The 18,672-nt window shown below is 41.4% G+C and overlaps 1 protein-coding gene across 1 annotated transcript in view; it reads left to right on the top strand.

Annotated features, from left to right (window-relative positions):
- SLC26A8 (solute carrier family 26 member 8) overlaps positions 1 to 18,672 on the top strand; it is a 76,379-nt gene that overhangs the window by 33,054 nt on the left and 24,653 nt on the right. Inside the window, exons 8-10 of the mRNA XM_056132124.1 lie at positions 10,084 to 10,231; positions 11,327 to 11,440; positions 14,975 to 15,052. Of these exons, the coding sequence (XP_055988099.1) occupies positions 10,084 to 10,231; positions 11,327 to 11,440; positions 14,975 to 15,052 (340 nt within the window). The remainder of the gene's footprint in view (positions 1 to 10,083; positions 10,232 to 11,326; positions 11,441 to 14,974; positions 15,053 to 18,672) is intronic.

Here is an 18,672-nt window from a genome sequence, read left to right as displayed (position 1 = left end):
TATGAAAGGAGAAGGACTAGGACCCCTCGTTTCCTCTCTGGTCAGCCCCTCTCTACCCAGGTGAGTGGCTCCCCTTTATCCAAGTAAAGCCTGCACTGTCGCCTTCACTGATTGGGGTAATAAATCCCACTCACCTCTTTAAGATAGTCATATTTTCCACCTAATTTTTAAAAAAAAACAAAGGGAAATTTGATGAAAATTTGAATACCTCATTTGGAGCCCCTAGTCATACTCCTAGCTTATTAATTACTTGGAAAGCATCAACGTACTTATGTTTTTTTTTTCTTTTTGGGTCACACGCAGGGATGCTCAGGGCTTACTCCTGGCTTTGCACTCAGGAATCACTCCTGGCAGTGCTCAGAGGACCATATGGGATGCTGGGAATCGAACCCGGGTCCGCCACATGCAAGGCAAACACCCTACCTGCTGTGCTATTGCTCCAGTCTCATGGTTTATATTATTAATAAGGAATCAAAATAGATATATAGTTGGGGCAAAGATATAGTACCTGCTTTGTATGTGGCCAGTACACATTCAGTATTAGGCACCATATATAGTTCTTTGAGTACTTCTGGGTGTAGCCCTACAAAACTAAATACATTGAATAAGACAGGCATAGTTAGATGGTGAAGTAAAAATATTTTTAAGTTGGGATTTATGTTCAAGCACATAATAATGGTGAAAAATGGAAATAGAGGAAGAAATGGTACTTTGAGTTGCTAAGAGAAATGCTTCCTACCTTAACAGAAATATAATCCACAATGAACAAAATTTAATTAGATAAGGGGTTTAAATATATCAAAAAATTAATTTAGAAACAACTTCTTAAGTATTACTATTCCAAGTATATTGAGTACATTTTTTATTTTCCTGCATTTATATTTTACACGAAATTTCAAGTGTAATTTTGTCATGGGAGTCATATTTATCAGTATCTTGGTTAAATAACAAAAATAAAAGAATTACCATTTCAAATAGCAAATCTTCCCTACAAAAATTTAGAAGATATCTAAAATTTAGAAAGTAATCTAGAGAGATGAAAACAGAAGCATATATATACCCTCAAATTCTATTTCAAGGATTATTTTAGCATGTTCTTTGAAAAATAACACTCGCTCAGATTTACTACGATTTGTTTTCCTGGGGACCACAGTAATAGTATAGCAGGTTGACCTAGGTCGACCTTAAATACACGATCTAACTTTGATTCCCTGTATCCGATATGGTCCTCTGAGTGCAGAGCCAGAAGTAAGTCCTGAGCATGACCAAGTATGTCCTCCAAACAAAATTAATTTAAATTTTTTAAAATTTGTTTTCCCTTTATCTATTGATCTCTCAGTTGAATTGCGAATGTTAAACCAACATTGCATCCTGGTATAAGTTTCACTTGTTCATAATATTTATGTATTAATGCTCTCTAAAAATTCGCGGCCGCGCGACATCTTATTATCTCATTCCTACTTTGGACAAACTTGCAGGCTGTCGAATGTAGCCTGCCCACAGGGCAGAGTCTGGCAAACTCCCTGTGGCCTACCAAATATGCCAAATACCAGTAACAATGATGGGTCTCATTCTCCTAAAGAGCCTTGAATATAATCTCAGGGCTAGGATGAAAGAGACGTTACTGGGGCCTGCTCGAGGCAATCGACGATTAACAGGATGATGAAATGAAAAAAAATGAAATGAATGCTCTCTAAATTGCTTTGCTGTTAACAATTTAGGGGGGTGACTCCCAAACCATGCTCAGGGAAACCCAGGGTAATTCTTGGTGATACCTGTCAACCAGGCCGGATAGTAAATCTTGGGTCCCAGAGCTTCAGAGATAGCTCAGAGGTTAAATCCAGGATGCTACATGGCCCCCAGCACTGACAGGGGTGGCCTGGTGGTCCCTGGAACTCTAGGGCCAGAGCAGCATCCCATTCTCTAGACCTAGCGCAGAGTCTTCCAGATTGATTGTCAAAGTATTGGAAGGAGTGGCCCCCAATCACTGCTTGGGAACCCTCCCTTCCTCCCTCAAAGTACACTGCTCTGGCAGGTGATGCAATGCTACTCAGGCCCAGCAGTGCCAGGGGCCACCAGGGCTACATCCTGTCATGCTGGGGTTGGGACAGCACCTGGTGGAGGGGATTGAATTTGGAGCCTTACATAAGCAAGATAAGGACTCCAGTCCTTTGAGCCAACTCCCTGTCCCTGATGTTAAGAATGTTTTCATTTGTCTTTATGAAATGTATCATTTTTTATCTCATAATACACATGTCCACTCTTGGTAGTAGAGTAATATTGACCTTATAAAAATATTTGGGATGTGGTTTCCTGTCTTTAATTTCTACAATTGTTTCTATTGCCTTGGCATTATTTATTTCTTAAATATTTGGTAGGGTATACCAGCAAAGATAATTAAGACCTACATAGTTTTCTCTGTGGAAAGCTTCTACCGTAGCACCATTGTCCTGTTGTTCATCGATTTGCTCGAGCAGGCACCAGTAACGTCTCCATGGTGAGACTTGTTGTTACTGTTTTTGGCATATCGATTACGTCACAGGTAGCTTGCCAGGCTCTGCCGTGCGGGCGAGATACTCTCGGTAGCTTGCTGGACTCTCCGAGAGGGGCGGAGGAATCAAACCCAGGTCGGCAGTGTGCAAGGCAAGCACCCTACCCACTGTGCTATTGCTCCAGCCCGGAAAGCTTCTAAACTGCTCTAAAAACTTTAATAGGCTGTTTATTAAATAAAACTGCTATTAAATGATCTGATCATCATCTATAATTTAGGTTTTGTATTTTTTTTTTAGCTTTAGTTTTAAAGAATGTATGTTTCGGGGTGAAAGAAATAGTACAGTGGGTAGGTAAGGGTAGTAAGAGCCTTGCCTTGCACATGGCCAACCTGTATGATCCTTATCACCCCCAAGCGCTGTTGGGAGGGATCCCTGGACACAGAACCAGGAGGAAGTCCGGAGTACCACCAGTGTGGCCCAAAACAACAATCGCTGGAGCGATAGCACAGCGGGTAGGGCGTTCGCCTTACACGCGGCCGACCCGAGTTCGATTCCTCCGCCCCTCTCGGAGAGCCTGGCAAGCTACTGAGAGTATTCGATATGCCAGACACAGTAACAACAAAGTCTCCAATGGAGATGTTACTGGGCCCGCTCGAGCAAATCGACGATCAACGGGAGGGCCTTTACCTTACCTTACCTTAGCCTGTTTTGAAATATATTGGCATAAAGTTATTTCTAATATTTTCATCTTCTTTCAGTTTTATTATAATGACTGTTGGTCTCTTATTCTCAGGCCATAAACTTCATCATTTTAGGCTTGGGGAGACAGCCCAGAGGGCTGGAGGGCACACACTGCCACAGGCAGGATCGGGGTTTGACCTTCCAGTACTTGAAGTCTCTCTTTCATCTCTCAAGTAGCCCCCGAGCACTGCTGGGAATTGCCCAGAGATCAGTCAGGGAGAGACGCCTCTTCTCTCTAAATCACCATTTCAAAGTACACAGTTCAGAGGGTTTTAATATATTCTTAAAATCATACAATCATCATCATCACCTAATTTTAAAGCACTTTATCACACACACACCACCAAAAAAAACCCAGAAAACAAAAAACCCATGTCCATTCAGTTCTCCTCCCCATTGATTGCTCTTCACTGCCCCTGGTTTCCTCTCTGTTGGTAAGGCCTATTCAGCAGATGTTATATAAATGGAATCTTATGGTAAGTGTAGGAAGTTTTTGCCTCTGACTTCATTCATTTAACAAAAATGCTTTCATTACGTTATTTTATAGCACAATAAAAGAATGTTATAACATAATAAATGTTATTTCAAGATTCATCCATGTCGTACTGTAAATTGTTCTTATCTAGAGTCAATAATATTTCATCATATCCATCAAATTTTGTTAATCTATTAATCAGTTGGTGGACATTTTAGTTTATATCCACCATAAATAGTGCTACTACGAATATTCATGTGTAAGTTTTTGTTCAAGGACTTTTTATTTCTTTTGAATATATATATATACTTTTTTTTTTTAAAAAAAAGAACGGTACGTTTATACATATATAAATGTGACCCAAGAAATTTATTCTGATTTTCTGGGTCATATTTTCAGGTAATTCTGTTGAACTTGTTGAAGAATGCCAAACGATTTTTCACAGTAGCAGCATCATTTTATTTTATTGCATTTTATTTTATTCTTACCAGCAGTATACAAGGCCCCCCCAATTTCCCACAAAATGTGTTAATTTTGGTTTTATTATGTTGTTTTTTTATAATATGAAATGTAATATTATATAATTATCTTATATAATTTTATTAAATAATATGATGATAACCCTCCTAGCAACTATGCCTATTATTCTGATTTTTATTTGCATGTTTCTGATCCCTACTGATGCTGGAGAGCTATTTTTCATGAAATTTTATATCTTTCTGTTTTGGGAAATGCCTATTCAAGTAATTTGCCTATTTGGGTGTGTGAAGTTGGGCCATATCCAGCATGCTTTGGGCCATTCCTGGTTCTGTGCTTGCTACTGCTTGGGGTTCGGGGCTTGAATTTGAGTCTGTTGCATACAAAGCAAGTGGCTTAACCCTTGTTCCATCTCTCTGGCCCACTTTGCCTATTTTTCGTAGGGGTGATGGTGGGGCACACTCAACAGTGCTCAGGGATTACTCCTAGTTCTGTGCTCAGGGATCACTCCTGGCAATGCCAGATTTGGAATCCCAGTATTCCCTGTGCAAGTCAAGCACCTTAGCCCTGGTACTATCTCTGTGGCCCTTGTTTGTTTTTAAAATTTTCTTCAATTTTCCCTTCATCTGTTGTGTTGACAAGGGGGCCACACACACTTAGATGTGGGGTGCTAACACACTTTAGTTGCAGTGCCTGTACACATGTTGCTGTGGTATACAGGAGACTGCATACTTAGTTGTGATATCTCGAAACTACCACCAGGCCCCAGTTATTTGTTTCTTTGTGGTGGTTCTTTATATATTCTTGACACCAATCCTTCCTTCGTAGACATATACATCCAAGTATTTTCTCTGTGGGCTGTCTTTCACTTTTCTGTTAGATCATGTGACACACAAATGTTTTCAATTTAGAGAAAGTCCAGTTAATTTTTTTCTTTTAACATTTGTATTTTGGAGGGTTTATCTAAAACACTATAACCTAAACCAAGATCATGAAAATTTATTCCCAGATTTTCTTCCAAGGGTTTTATAGTTTTAGGCCCCACTGTTAGATCTTCAATCCACTTGGAGTTTATTATTAAATGTGTTGTAAGGAAGACCTTCAAATTCATTGCTTTGTGTGCGAATATCCAATAGTTTCAGCACATTAACTAAAGAGACTTTTCCTTTCAGATGGAATGATCTTAGCACCCATGTAGGACATCTATTGTCCATAAATGTTTGGGGCTTATTTCTGAATTCAAAAATCTTTTCCATTCGTCTATATCCTTGTCCAGTCCTGATTATTATAACTTTGTAGTAAATTTTGAAATGGAGAAATGTAACTTATACAGCTTTGTTCTTGTTTTCCAAGATTGTTTTGGTTTTGTAATTGCATATGGATTTTAGAATCTCCTTTTCAGAAAGCTGAAGAGATACAGTGGGCAAGGCACTTTGCTTTGCATGTGGGAGACCAGGGTTCAATTCCCAGCATCTCTATGATCCCCCAAGGCCTGCCAGGAGTAATCCCTGATTGTAGAGCCAAGAGTCAGCCCTGAGCAACACTAGTATGGCTGGAAAACAAAATAAAATAGTAGAGATCTCACAGAATCTTCTTTACCATTTCTGCTAAAAGGGCCAGTGGAATTCAACTGACCATCTGCGGAACAAGCCCTATACAAATTTCAATAACTTTTTTTCAGATAAATAGAACAAACAATCCTAAAATTTGTAAGAAGTTTCAAAATCCTCTTAGAGTCAAAGTCATAATTGAGAAGAAAAAGAAGCCAAAGCCAAAGGCAAAAATGCATATATGATCAATTAACTTATAACAAAGAGTTCAATAATATACTATGGAGGAAGGACAGTCTCCTGTGTAAATAGTGTTAAGAAGGGACAGCCACATAAAACAAATGATACTGAACAAAACTCTGAGGAAAAAAAAACAGAGGGAAAGGTTTTTTTTGACATCTGCTTTGGTGTTGTATGTTTTTTCTGTTTTTTTGTTTTTTGGATTTTTTTGCTTTTTGGTTCACACCCGGCTATGCACAGGGGTTACTCCTAGCTCATGCACTCAGGAATAACTCCTGGCGATGCTTGGGGGACCATATGGGATCCTGGGAATCGAACCCGGGTCGGCTGCAAGCAAGGCAAATGCCCTACCTGCTGTGCTATTGCTCCAGCCCCTGTTTTGTTTTTTTTAACAAACCAAATTTTGGTGATTTTGCTTGTTTTCTTTTTTAACACCAAAAGAAAAAAACAACAAAAGCAATAAACAAGTGGGGCTATATCAAACCAGAAAGCTTTTATGTAGCAACCAATAAAATAAAAATATAATTTATTTTTGCATATTATACATCAGATAAGAAGTCAATGTCCAAAATACATAAAATTATTATATAGCCCTCTAGCAAAAAGATACAATAATACAAAAAGATAGATAAGTGTATCCTAGCAAAAATGAAGAGAGGAGGTGAACAGACTGTTCCTCAAAGAAGACGTAAAGATGGCCAATAGGCATATGAAAAGTGTTCATCATTACTGTTACCAGGGAAACAAAAATGAAAATGACAATGAAACATTATCTTGTACCAGTGAGAATGAGCTACATTCAAAAGAATGGAAACATTCAGTGTTGGTGAAGATGTGGTGAAAAAAAGACCTTATTCACCATCATTAGAGCTGTTGTCTGATTCAGCCTTTGTGGAAAACAGTATGAAGATTCCTCAGAAAATTCAGAATAGGATTGCCATGTGACCCTCCTGGACAACCCTTCAAGAACAACCAAATATTTATCTGCAAGGACATATGCACATCTATGTCCATTGTTTTATTGTTTACAATGGCCAATACCTGGAAACAACCCAAGTGCCCACAAACAGATGAATGAGTAAAGAAATTGTTGGATATACACATCATACATACACTCAAGATGTGAGAAAAATGAAATCATGCGGTTGTTGTAGCCTGGAAGGAAATAGAGGGTATTTTGCTGAGTCAAATTATTCAGAATGGAAAAGATGAATACGTGGGGTTATAAAGAAACAAAGAGGGTTGGAGCGAGAGTACAGCAGGTCGGGTCTTTGCCTTGCTGACCCAGGTTCGATTCCCAACGACCCATATGGTCCCCTGATCACCGCCAGGAGAAATGTATATATGATCAATTAACTTATAACAAAAGGTTCGATAATAATATACAATAATATACAATGGAGCAAGGACAGTCTCCTCAGTAAATGGTGTGAAGAAGGGACAGCCACATAAAACAAATGATACTAAACCTACTATCTTAATTCATACACAAAGATCAACTAAGAATGAAATAAATATTTAGATGTAATCCACAAAAATCCTAGAAAAAAAAACAGAGGGAAAGTTTTTTTGACATCTGCTTTGGTGTTTGTTTCTTTTTTTTACAAGTAGGGAATAGCCGAGGTCAGTACCAGGAGGATTACTCCATGGCTTAGAGGTCAGCCGGGCATTCTAGGGGAAAGGGCAGCTCAGATAGAGAAGGGAGCACCAAATAAAGGGTTTGGGGAGGATCCTCCCAGGATGGGAGATGCATGTTGAAAGTAGACTATGGACTGAACATGATTGCTACTCAGTGCCTCTTTTGCAGACCACAACACCCAAAAGGAGAGAGAGAACACAAGGGAATGCCCTGCCACAGAGGCAGGGTGGGATGGGGCAGATGGGGGTGGGAGGGATACTGGGATCCATGGTGGTGGAAAATGGGCACTGGTGGAGGGATAGGTATCTGATCATTGTATAATCGAAACCCAAGCACAAAAATTTGTAAGTCTACAACTGTACCTCATGGTGTTTCACTAATAAAAATATTTAAAAAATTAATAAATAAAACAAGTAGGGCTGGAGCGATAGCACAGCAGGTACGGTGTTTGCCTTGCATGCAGCCGACCTGGTTGATTCCTCTGTCCCTCTCGGAGAGCCTGGCAAGCTACCAAGAGTATCCCACCTGCACAGCAGAGCCTGGCAAGCTCCCCGTGGCGTATTTGATATGCCAGGAACAGTAACAACAAGTCTCACAATGGAGACGTTACTGGTGCCCGCTCGAGCATATCGGTGAACAATGGGAGGACAGTGCTGCAGTGCTAAATACAAGTTACAAAGGCCATGAAATGAATCTGCTCCGCTAACTTCTGATCAACATGTCTGCCACATAGCAGTGAAAACAAATTAGACAGGGAAAATGACAAAGATAGATGGAAAAATGGTTTATTCACATCCTCTGAGACTGTGTATACCAACCAGTGGGCAAACATTCAAGTGCCAAGAAGCTCAAGAAATTTTCTTGTATTCATACTCAAATCTTTCAAAGTATAATCTCCATCATTGTACTTTATACATATTACTTTCGAGAACGCTCTCCAGTGGTTTTTAAAAATTGGGGAAGGTGCACAGTTAATGGTCCTAGTTCAGTGCTTAAGAGTTACTCCCAGGTACTGGGAGGGATACTGGGATCGTTGGTGGTGGAGAATGGGCACTGGTGGAGGGATGGGTACTCAATCATTGTGTGACTGGAACCCAAGCACGAAAGTTTATAACTCTGTAATTGTACCTCATGGTGATTCACTAATCACTGTCACTGTCTCCCGTTGTTCATCGATTTGCTTGAAGCAGACCCAGTAACGTCTCCATTGTGAAACTTGTTACTGTGTTTTTGGCATATTGAATACGTCATGGGTAGCTTGCCAGGCTTTGCCATGCGGGCGCGATACTCTCGGTAGTTTGCTGGTCTCTTTGAGAGGGGAGGAGGAATTGAACCCAGCTCGGCTGGCCGGCCGTGTGCAAGGCAAACACCCTACCTCTGTGCTATCACTCCAGCCCCTATTCACTAATAAAAAAATTTTAAAAAGAAGTTACTCCCAGGTTCTTGAGGGATTATATGGTGCTGGGGATTAAACTAGGGACCCTGCTTGTATAGTACATGCTCCAGCCCTTTGAACTATCTTCCTGGGCAATGTTGGATTTTTTTTGTTGTTGTTTTTTTTTCCCTTTATTTTATTTTTTTTTTTACGGATTTTTTTTTTTGACAATAAGTTGGTCCAACTTTATTGAAATCTATTACAGAAGATACAATTCAAATAGGAACCACTATCTGTGGTTTTAAGGCCTGTAGAAATCTAAGTTGTTTTATTACAAAATAATATAAGCGACATTAATTCAAACCACCGTGTAAAAAGAAACTTTAAAAAAGTATATCATTAAATTAAACATTTGCACTACAACTACAGTTTTAAAAATTCAAATGACCAGTTTTTTTTTTAACTTTTTGTTTTTCAGGGGTTGGTGTAGTGCTAGAAATTGAAATCAGGGTCTCACACACATAAAGAAAAGGCTCCATCACCAAGCTTTTCCTCAGCATCCTTTTTATTTTTTAAATTCAATTTTCACTTGCTTAAAAATGCACTTCTATTGAATGGAGAAAATATTTGCATATCATACATCAATCTCCACACATTCCCCCTCCAACCGCCCCCTGCTAGTTTTTGCCCCTACTTCCATCCCACCAACAGTGCATAAGAATTCTCATTTCTTTACATCTTTTCCAATTTTTTTATTTTATTTCATTTATATTTTGGGTTTCGGGCCACACCCCGTGATGCTCAGGGCTTACTCCTGGCTCTGCTCTAAGAAATCAGTCCTGGTGGTTCTCAAAGTACTATATGGGATGCTGGGGATCGAACCCGGGTCTGTCGCATGAAAGGAAGGCCCCACTCAGGACCCCTTAATTTGGTTTTGTGTGCCTGTAATTTGGGCAGTCCACTACCACAATTGCTGTACTTACTGCTGTTTTCTTAAGGCTCAGGTCTACCCACTAGGACAAAGTTGGAATGTTGGGGGGAAGTGCCCAGGAATGGTTCTGCCCTCCGGGAATAATTGTACCATTTCATTCCAGCTTCCTGTTTCCTATAACACCAGAGACGAAATTTTTTTCTGAAATTGTTATAGAAGCCTTCTCCTTAGCTTTAGTGAGCTCTGCTCTGCTCATATTTATGGGCAAGAAGTTTGCCAGTTTTCATGGCTATGAAGTCAATTCCAACCAGGTGAGAAGACACCTTTCTCTGTTTCCTCTGATGTCTCAATCTTCCTTCTCCAGTCTTTTCATCAAATCCCTAGAACTAAGTCACATACTGATATAATTAGATAGTATGGAGTATTGATGTCAGACCACTGAACCTGGTCTGCCCCAAATATCTATCTCTTAGGTTGGTCTTTAACCTGGAACTCAGAAGAAAAACTACTTGGACTGTTAGGAAGTTATTAATTAGAACTGCCATTCAAAATCGTAGAAGAGAGAAGAATAGGGCAAAAATCTCATTTTCTCACTTAAAAAAAAAACTCTTTTTTGGGGGGGGTCACACCCAGCAATGCACAGGGGTTACTCCTGGCTCATGCACTCAGGAATTACTTCTAGCGATGCTTAGGAGACCATATGGGATGCTGGGAATCAAACCGAGGTCGGTCACGTGCAAGGCGAATGCCCTACCCATCATGCTATCATCTCAGCCCCAAAACACCTCTTTTCTTATGCTCACTAGCTAAAATAAAAATTTAAATCAGATTTGTCATTCCTTTGTTCTAAAAAATATAAAAAACACATTTCAGAGGCCACAAAGATAGTACAATGGGTAAGATACTTGCCTTTCATGAGGTCCACCCAGATTTGATGCCCAGCATCCTATCGGGTCCCCCAGCACCACCAGGAGTGACTCCTGAATGCAGAGCCAGAGGAAACCCCTGAGCATTACCAGGTGTGTCCCACAAACAAACAAAGAAACCCACACATCTCAGTATTATTATTATTTTTTTAAATTTTTGGGTCACACCCAGTGATGCTCAGGGGTTACTGCACTCAGGAATTACCCCTGGTGGTGCTCAGGGGACTATATGGGATGCTGGGAATCGAACCCGGGTCGGCTGCGCGCAAGGCAAACGCCCTACCCTCTGTGCTATTGCTCAAGTCCCTCAGTATTATTTTAAGTGATATAAATAACCCCATCTTCATATTCAAGAGGTAGCCAGCAGTGTTTTTTTTTGTTGTTGTTGTTGTTTTTATTTTAAGCCTTTCCTTTGAATCAAATAAGCATTTGTTCTACAAATAGTGAGTCTAACTTGTTTGTTGTTGTTGTTGTTTATAGGATTTAGTAGCCATTGGGCTTTGCAATGTCGTCAGTTCATTTTTCAGATCTTGGGTATGTACGGGTGCCATTATTGGGACTGTTATTCAGGACAAAACTGGAGGAAGACAGCAGGTATGCTGAAATAAAATTTAATCTCAAATATAAAAAGAAATTTGTCTAGTCATATGCATTGTTCATGTATTATTCATAGAAGGGGATTGTATTTACCATGTTGCTATTTTAAAGTAATGCTTGTTGGGGAATGTCTCTTGAAAGAATTTAGATTTCATGCTTGCCTCAAGTTTTTTGTTTTTGTTTTTTGTTTGGTTTTGATTTTTGGGCTACACTGGCTGTGCCAGGACTTTCTCCTGGCTCTGTGCTCAGGAGTCTCTCCTGGCGGTGTTCAGGGGACTTTATGGAATGCCCTACCCATTATGCTACCTCTCCAGCCCCTTGCCTCAATCCAATCCAATCCAATCCCTTGCTTGGATTTTTTTCTTAAAACCTATTTGTCAGTGTGGAACTTGAAAGTTGTTTTCTACAGAAATATTTTACATGAGATGTTCTCAATGTATCATCCTACATTTAGTAGCCCTTTTCCCCATGTAACAATAATATTTCAGGCAAACTTATGCTATTAGTTTATCACCTATTAACAATATTTTCCTCAGGGGAGATACAGTATCTTTTCCTAGACCCGGAAAGTGATACTATTACACGTTTAATCCTCAAACTAGAAACTTCGATGTTACAGAAAGAAGCTTTCAATAAAGTCTGTATCAAGGTAGCCTAGGGAATTTGACACCATTCTGCATTTGTATAATAGGAAAAATAACGAAGTCAGTTTCTCTTAGGTATTCTGGGTTCATAAAGGAAATACATGAGTGGGTAGAAAAGGGAGAATCATGGTAGGGATGACTCTGAAAGCAAACTCTTGGTTCAGTTGCAAGCCTGAAATTTTGTAAATTCAGTGTCCACGAGTTTGTTTTTGTGGTGCAGGAGGATCAAACCCAAAACCTCCCACCTTAAAGGCAAATCCTTTACCACGGAACACTATGCTGAGTTTGACAGTGGGCCTAAGTTTTAAGCTGAGTAGCTAAAATTTTACAACAGGAAGTGTCCCATCTTGGTGGTAGAAGGTAATGCTAGGTCAGAGAATGATCAGAGATAAAGTTGGAGTGATCACAATGGAAATTTTCAAATGTAACATACAAAACAGCGAACATACTGTAGAGATAGTCCAGGGGTTACAGTACTTGCCTTGCTGATGGTCAACTCAGGTTTGATCCCTGGTATCACACAGCGTTCCCTGGGCAACACCAGGATTGTCCCTAAGCACAGACCCAGGAGTAAGCCTCAATTGAGCACGAAGGAGGGTGAAGCCCAAACCAAACCAAAATCAAACAAGAACAACAAAAAGCATGGCACAGCAATTTGGAGAGTATTTTGGCATTGTTTTAAAAAAGTAATTGCACACTGTGGGGGTTGGGTGAGAGGGAACAAGGAACCCTGATGGAGGTACGAGGCACTGGTGGTGAGACTGATGCTGGAACACAGTATGTTTAATTATTACTAACTTTGTAAATCATGGCATTTTAATTTAAAAAAAATTTTAAAAAGCTGGAGTGAGTCCAGGGTTTAGGAGTAGGCATTGATTTTATTGCTGTTCTTTTCCGTGAAGCCTTATTGGGAAAACAGGAGTGAGTGATGAGAGACAATCCAGCAAAAAGTTTTTTTTCAGGCTAGAGTGATAGCACAGTGGTTAGGGTGTTTGCCTTGCACACGACCGACTCGGGTTCGATTCACAGCAGCACTCCATATGGTCTCCTGAGCACCACCAGGAGTAATTCCTGAGTGTAGAGCCAGGAGTAACCCCTGAGCATCGCTGGGTGTGACCCAAAAAGAAAAAAAAAAGTTCTTTTTTTCTCCCCATATATGAAATAAAGGGGGAAACGAGAGAATTCTTGTTAAGTGATTTTCTTCATGGTTTAGATTTAAGGAACTCCCTCAGTTCTTGTTTGTATATGCCATTGTTTTGATTTGTGGTTACAGCTTCATTCCTCTCCCCAGCCCCAAACACAGTGGAAAATTCTCTTGCTCTATTTTCTTTTTTAAATCAGGGGCTTAAACAATAGAAATTTACCAAGAAAGGCTAGAATGAGTTAAGGACTACATCCCCAAAGCCTAGACATTGGTTGGGTTTTTCTTAGCACTTGGTAATTATAAATATATAGTTATATATACACTAATTAATTTAGCTATAAAATCCCAATAAACTGGGTTTGGAGCCATAGTCCAGCAGGGAGGACGCTTGCCTTGCATGCGGCTGACCAGGGTTCAATCCCTGGTATCCCATATGGTTCCCCAAGCAATGCCAGGAGTAATTCCTGATTGCAGAGCCAGGAATAACCCTGAGCATTGATGGGTGTTACCCCAAAAGCCAAGACAAACAAACAAACAAAAAATCCCAACCAACTGGTAGGTTAAATTATTGGATCTATTGAAGCCAGTTTAAGTCTTCGAGTTTTTAACTTCAATTTCCTTAAAAGCCTAGAGATTGTGAGGGAACTAGGCTTCTTATTTGCCATAGCAGGATTATTTCTTACCAAGGGCCACTGAACCCAGAGAGTGAACACAGCTGGAATGTGAGGCAGAACTATGATATACCTCTAGGCCCCATGGGTGTAACATTTTCTGATGGCAAAAAAAAAAAAAAATCAGAGAGGAACAGAAGTAGGAATTTTTTTTTTCTTTTTGTGTCACACCCGGCAATGCACAGGGATTACTCTTGGCTCTGCACTCAGAATTACTCCTGGCAGTGCTCAGGGGACTCTATAGGATGCTGGGAATCGAACCCAGGTCGGCCGCGTGCAAGGTAAACGCCCTACCCGCTGTGCTGTCGATCCAGCCCCAGAAGTAGGGAATTTTAAAAAATTGATTGTTGTTGCATTTTCCCGATGAAGCCCCAAGGAAAACATTCTATGGGAAGCCATCCAAGTTCCTAAGAGGGAATTGAAGAGGGGGCTAGATGCTGACACAAGAGGTGGAATGGTGGGACCCTCTGGGCTGACAGCAAGGAAGCAGATCAGGCCCTTTTAAACCATTCCAGGAGGGATGGAGGAAGGGAAGGCCAGAAAAGTTCAGGAGTGTAGTATAATGCCATGCCAGTAGATAGCCCAGTATCCAAGACACAGTGGGAAGTGGCAGAAAATATGCAAGCAATCCACCAGCAAGAATCCAGCAAGAAAGTAGTGAATATACCTACTGTCAAGTGAACACAACTCAGTATGTTGTCAGCACATTGAACAAGATCTCAACATTGACAATTGCACAAAAATTAACTTAGGGTGCTGCAGCAAGAGTCCAGCAGGTAGGGCATTTGCCTTCCATGTTGCCATCCTGAATTTGATCTCCAGCATCCCCTGTGGTCCCCTGAGCACTGCCAGTAATTCCTGAGTGCAGAGCCTGAAGTATCCCCTGAGCACCGCCAGGTGTGATCCAAAAAAGCCAAACAAATAAATAAAATCTTCCTCTATTAAAAAAATCATTTATATATACAAACGGACTAAGAAGCGGTATGCTTCTCCCCAAGAAAAAGGCCTCAGTTGTAGACAGGGTACCAATACCTTCCTGAGGGTCTCTCTCTAACTGCCTGTGTCTCCTCAGTTTGCATCTCTGGTTGGTGCATGTGTGATGCTGCTGCTGATGGTGAAGTTGGGAACCTTCTTCTATGGCCTGCCAAATGTAAGTAGAACTGGGTCAATAACTGAGTCAAGGAAAACTCAGCCTCGCATCACCCTGGATGGAGCATCTCAACAGAGAACTCCACTCAGCTGTTGATACCCGGTGGTTGTTGCCAAACCAATTTCCAGTACCTTTACCTTCAAATAACACCACCTTGGGTTGAAGAGTTAGTGTAGTGGGTAAAGCACTTGCCTCACGTGCAGCTGACCCCCCACCCCCACCGGTTCCATCCCTGATAGTGCTAATGATTCCCTGAGCACCGCCAGGAATGATCCCCCGGAGCAATGTGTGGGTGTTACCCCAAAACAACAACAACAAGAATAATAATAACATCTACATCTCAGGGCTTGGGAAATCAATATAATAATACACCTACTGTCGACTGAATACTCCTAGTGCTCTAGGAACAGGACTTGCTATGACTGCAACTGCTTTCATCCTAACCAATCTTTTTATTGCTTAAACTCAAACGTAAGACTTATAAGTGTGAATTCAGTAACAAATGACCAAAATAGACTTCCGATGCCAGAACAGCCACCAGCAAAACAGGCTTAGAAACTCGCTGTGCCGTCATACCATCTGCTTTCCTGAACTGGCTCCAGAAAGCCTCGGTCTGCATCCATGTGAGATCCATTGAATGACTGCTGCCACTCTCTCAGGAATAGTTCCCAGCACTGGGAGGACAGTCCGAAAGCTGGGTTTTAACTGTTCAGCTAGGATGACTCCAGCATTTCCTAAAGATAATACTGTCCTGGAGATGCTGGAAAAGTATAGGTTGAAGGGGTTATGTAGTGGATGAAATTGATGGGAGAAGCACTTTCTGTTTGATCAAAAGTAAATTTGGGGCAGGGCTGGAGGTATAGCACAGCGGGTAAGGCATTTGCCTTGCATGCGGCCGACCTGGGTTTGATTCCCAGCATCCCATATGATTCCTCGAGCACCGCCAGGAGTAATTCCTGAATGCTTGAGCCAGAACTAACCCCTGTACCTCACCAGGTGTGACCCAAAAAGCACCCCCCCCAAATTTGAGGGGTGGTGACTGTGTGATTTTTTTTTTCTGGAAAAAAGGGAAACTCTGCATCTTTCTTTACCTGCCACTTCCTTGATGGGAGACAGCCGCCCTTCCCCATGTAGAGAGATCGGGTGTGTGCATCACTGACTAGTACCAGTTGTCCCAAGTTACCCTGCAGATCAATGATCAGATGATAAGTGACTATAATTTCTTTCTTTTTAAATTAAATTTTTTAAAAAATTAAATAGTATGTTTTACAAAGTTATGAGTTTTAGGCAAACTATGTTCCAGCATCAGGACCCCCACCAGTGGCAACTTCCACCAGTGTCCCCAGGTTCCCTCCCACTCCACCCCCTTACATCCCTCGACATGCACAGTTTTGGTTTATTGAGGTTTGGAGCTCATGTTTTCAGTGTCATTGACTCTGTGGTCTGGATATATGCCACTCCTCTGCACCCCTGATGTACCTGAGGCCCTTGACCCCTTCCCTCCTCCCTCTCAGTTTCTTCCTCTCTGCCTCTTCTTGCTACACACATTGATTTGTCTCCCTCTCATCTTTGTGGACTCCAGTTCTTCTTCAGTTTCCTTTCTGTTCCCCTGGTGCTCAGTGGCTGATGGAGGCTCCTGCTTCTACACTGAGATGCTGGTGGACCCTCCCACCACATCCAAACCTCTCCCATGAGGTGGCTTCAGGTTGTAGGGAAGCAGGAAGCCCCAAGGCTCATGCTGCCTGCTGGTCGGGGGTATCGAGGTTCTTGGTTTTATCACACGAGCCATCCTCGGGTTCCAGCAAAAGTCATCTCCAGAATTCAGTGTCTTCTGCACCTTCAGTGCAATCATGCATATCATCTGTTTTTGGAGGGCCACTCACAAATTTCCTTTCAACAGTGATTTTTTTGGGGGGAGAGGAGAGGCTGGGGTCAGGGCTGGTTGTGCTCAGGGCTTATTTCTGGCTCTGCACTCAGGGATCACTTTTGGCTCTGCACTCAGGGATCACTTCTGGCCATGCTCAGGTAGTACAATGCTGGGGGTGCAACCAGGATCTGCCATGTGCAAGGCAAGTGTCCTACATGCTGTACTATCTTTGGGGCCCTGAACAGTGATTTCCCTATTTCCTTTTTAACTAGAGGAGTTGGAATTTTTCTTAATACCCAACAAAGGAGTATGCGTCAGAAATCACTAGGAGGTTATGCTAACAGTTTTATCTTATGATTTTCATACAGCATATTTATCCTCACTATAAATATGCTAGGGACCAAGCATCCCTCATCTCTTTGGTCATATCAGCATATGAACATGATCTGGTTTGTGGAATATCTAAATCATTACAATTATGGGTGCTCTGAGTCTTAAATTATGAGTGATTTCTTCCTTCCTTGAAACCCGAGGGCCACGGAATGGCTCAGTGACTAATAGGTTGGTCCTGTAAGCATGAGGCAGTGAATTTGATCCCAGGGCTGGCTGCCAGTTGTATACACAGAGCCCCATGGTGGCATCTCTGCATAGATTCCCTCTCTACCATAAGCCATTTCCAGCTGCATCACAACTAAAAAATGGCGTGACTCCTGGGGACCACTAAAAAAGTGTGTGAGCATCATGGCTAGGAGTGAGTGGGAACCTCCCAGCAAGCAGAACCACAGTGGCCTTGGTGACCAGAATTTGCATGAGCACCATAACAAAAGAGTGAGTGCAGAGTCCCGAGAGCACAACCCTCATGGTACAGAGCCTTAAAACCACACTTGGCTGAACCCTCTGGTCATCACAAAGCACCAACAAAGGGGAGGCAAAAGAAGTGGGGAGAGAATTAGGATTGGAGAAGAGCTTGATGAGCTGAGCACATGCTTTTGACATACAGGTGACCTGGGCCACATATCCAACACCACATGGTTCCCCAGAGCATTGAGCCCAGAGGTAATCTCTGAGCACTGTTGGGTATGACCTACAAAACAAAAATTTTTTTGTTTACTTTTTTAAAAAATATATAATTTTTTTTCCTGCTTTTTGGGTCTCACCCGGCATAGCACAGGGGTTACTCCTGGCGCATGCACTCAGGAATTACTCCTGGCAGTGCTCAGGGAATAAATAAATATGGGGGCTGGGAATCAAACCCGGGTTGGCCATGTGCAAAGCAAACACCCTACCCGCTGTGCTATTGCTCCAGCCCCTGTTTAGTTTTTAAAGTAAAATAAAAACCAGCCTCTTTGCCCAATTCTAAAAAAATAAGTCAATTTTTAAAGAAGACCGTGGACAGCAAAATCCTTATTGGAGCAACTGGTGGAACATTCTAGCTAGGATTCAATTACTTAGTAAACGGAGCTACGCAATCTTGTAAAACACAATACAGGGTCCAGGAGGTAGCTCAGTGGCAGGCCACTTGCCTTGCATGTATGAGACTCTGAATTTGATCCCCATCACTGCAAAAAAGAAAGGGGGGGGAGAAAGAGAGAAAGAGGAAAACGATGTAAATTAATATCTTTAATATTGTTCCAATTTTGTGCAAAAAAAAATAGAGACTATACCAAATGTTAACAATTATTAGCTCTGGGATAATGGAAACTTGTGTATAAGCTTGATTATTCTTTACACGATTAGCATGTTTTTTCCTTAA

The sequence above is a fragment of the Sorex fumeus genome, unplaced genomic scaffold (genome assembly GCF_029834395.1).
Source record: "Sorex fumeus unplaced genomic scaffold, SorFum_2.1 ptg000094l, whole genome shotgun sequence".
In the NCBI taxonomy this organism is placed as follows: Eukaryota; Metazoa; Chordata; class Mammalia; order Eulipotyphla; family Soricidae; genus Sorex; species Sorex fumeus.
The sequence above is the reverse complement of the archived record's forward strand: the minus strand, read 5'-3'. Positions and strand labels throughout refer to the sequence as shown.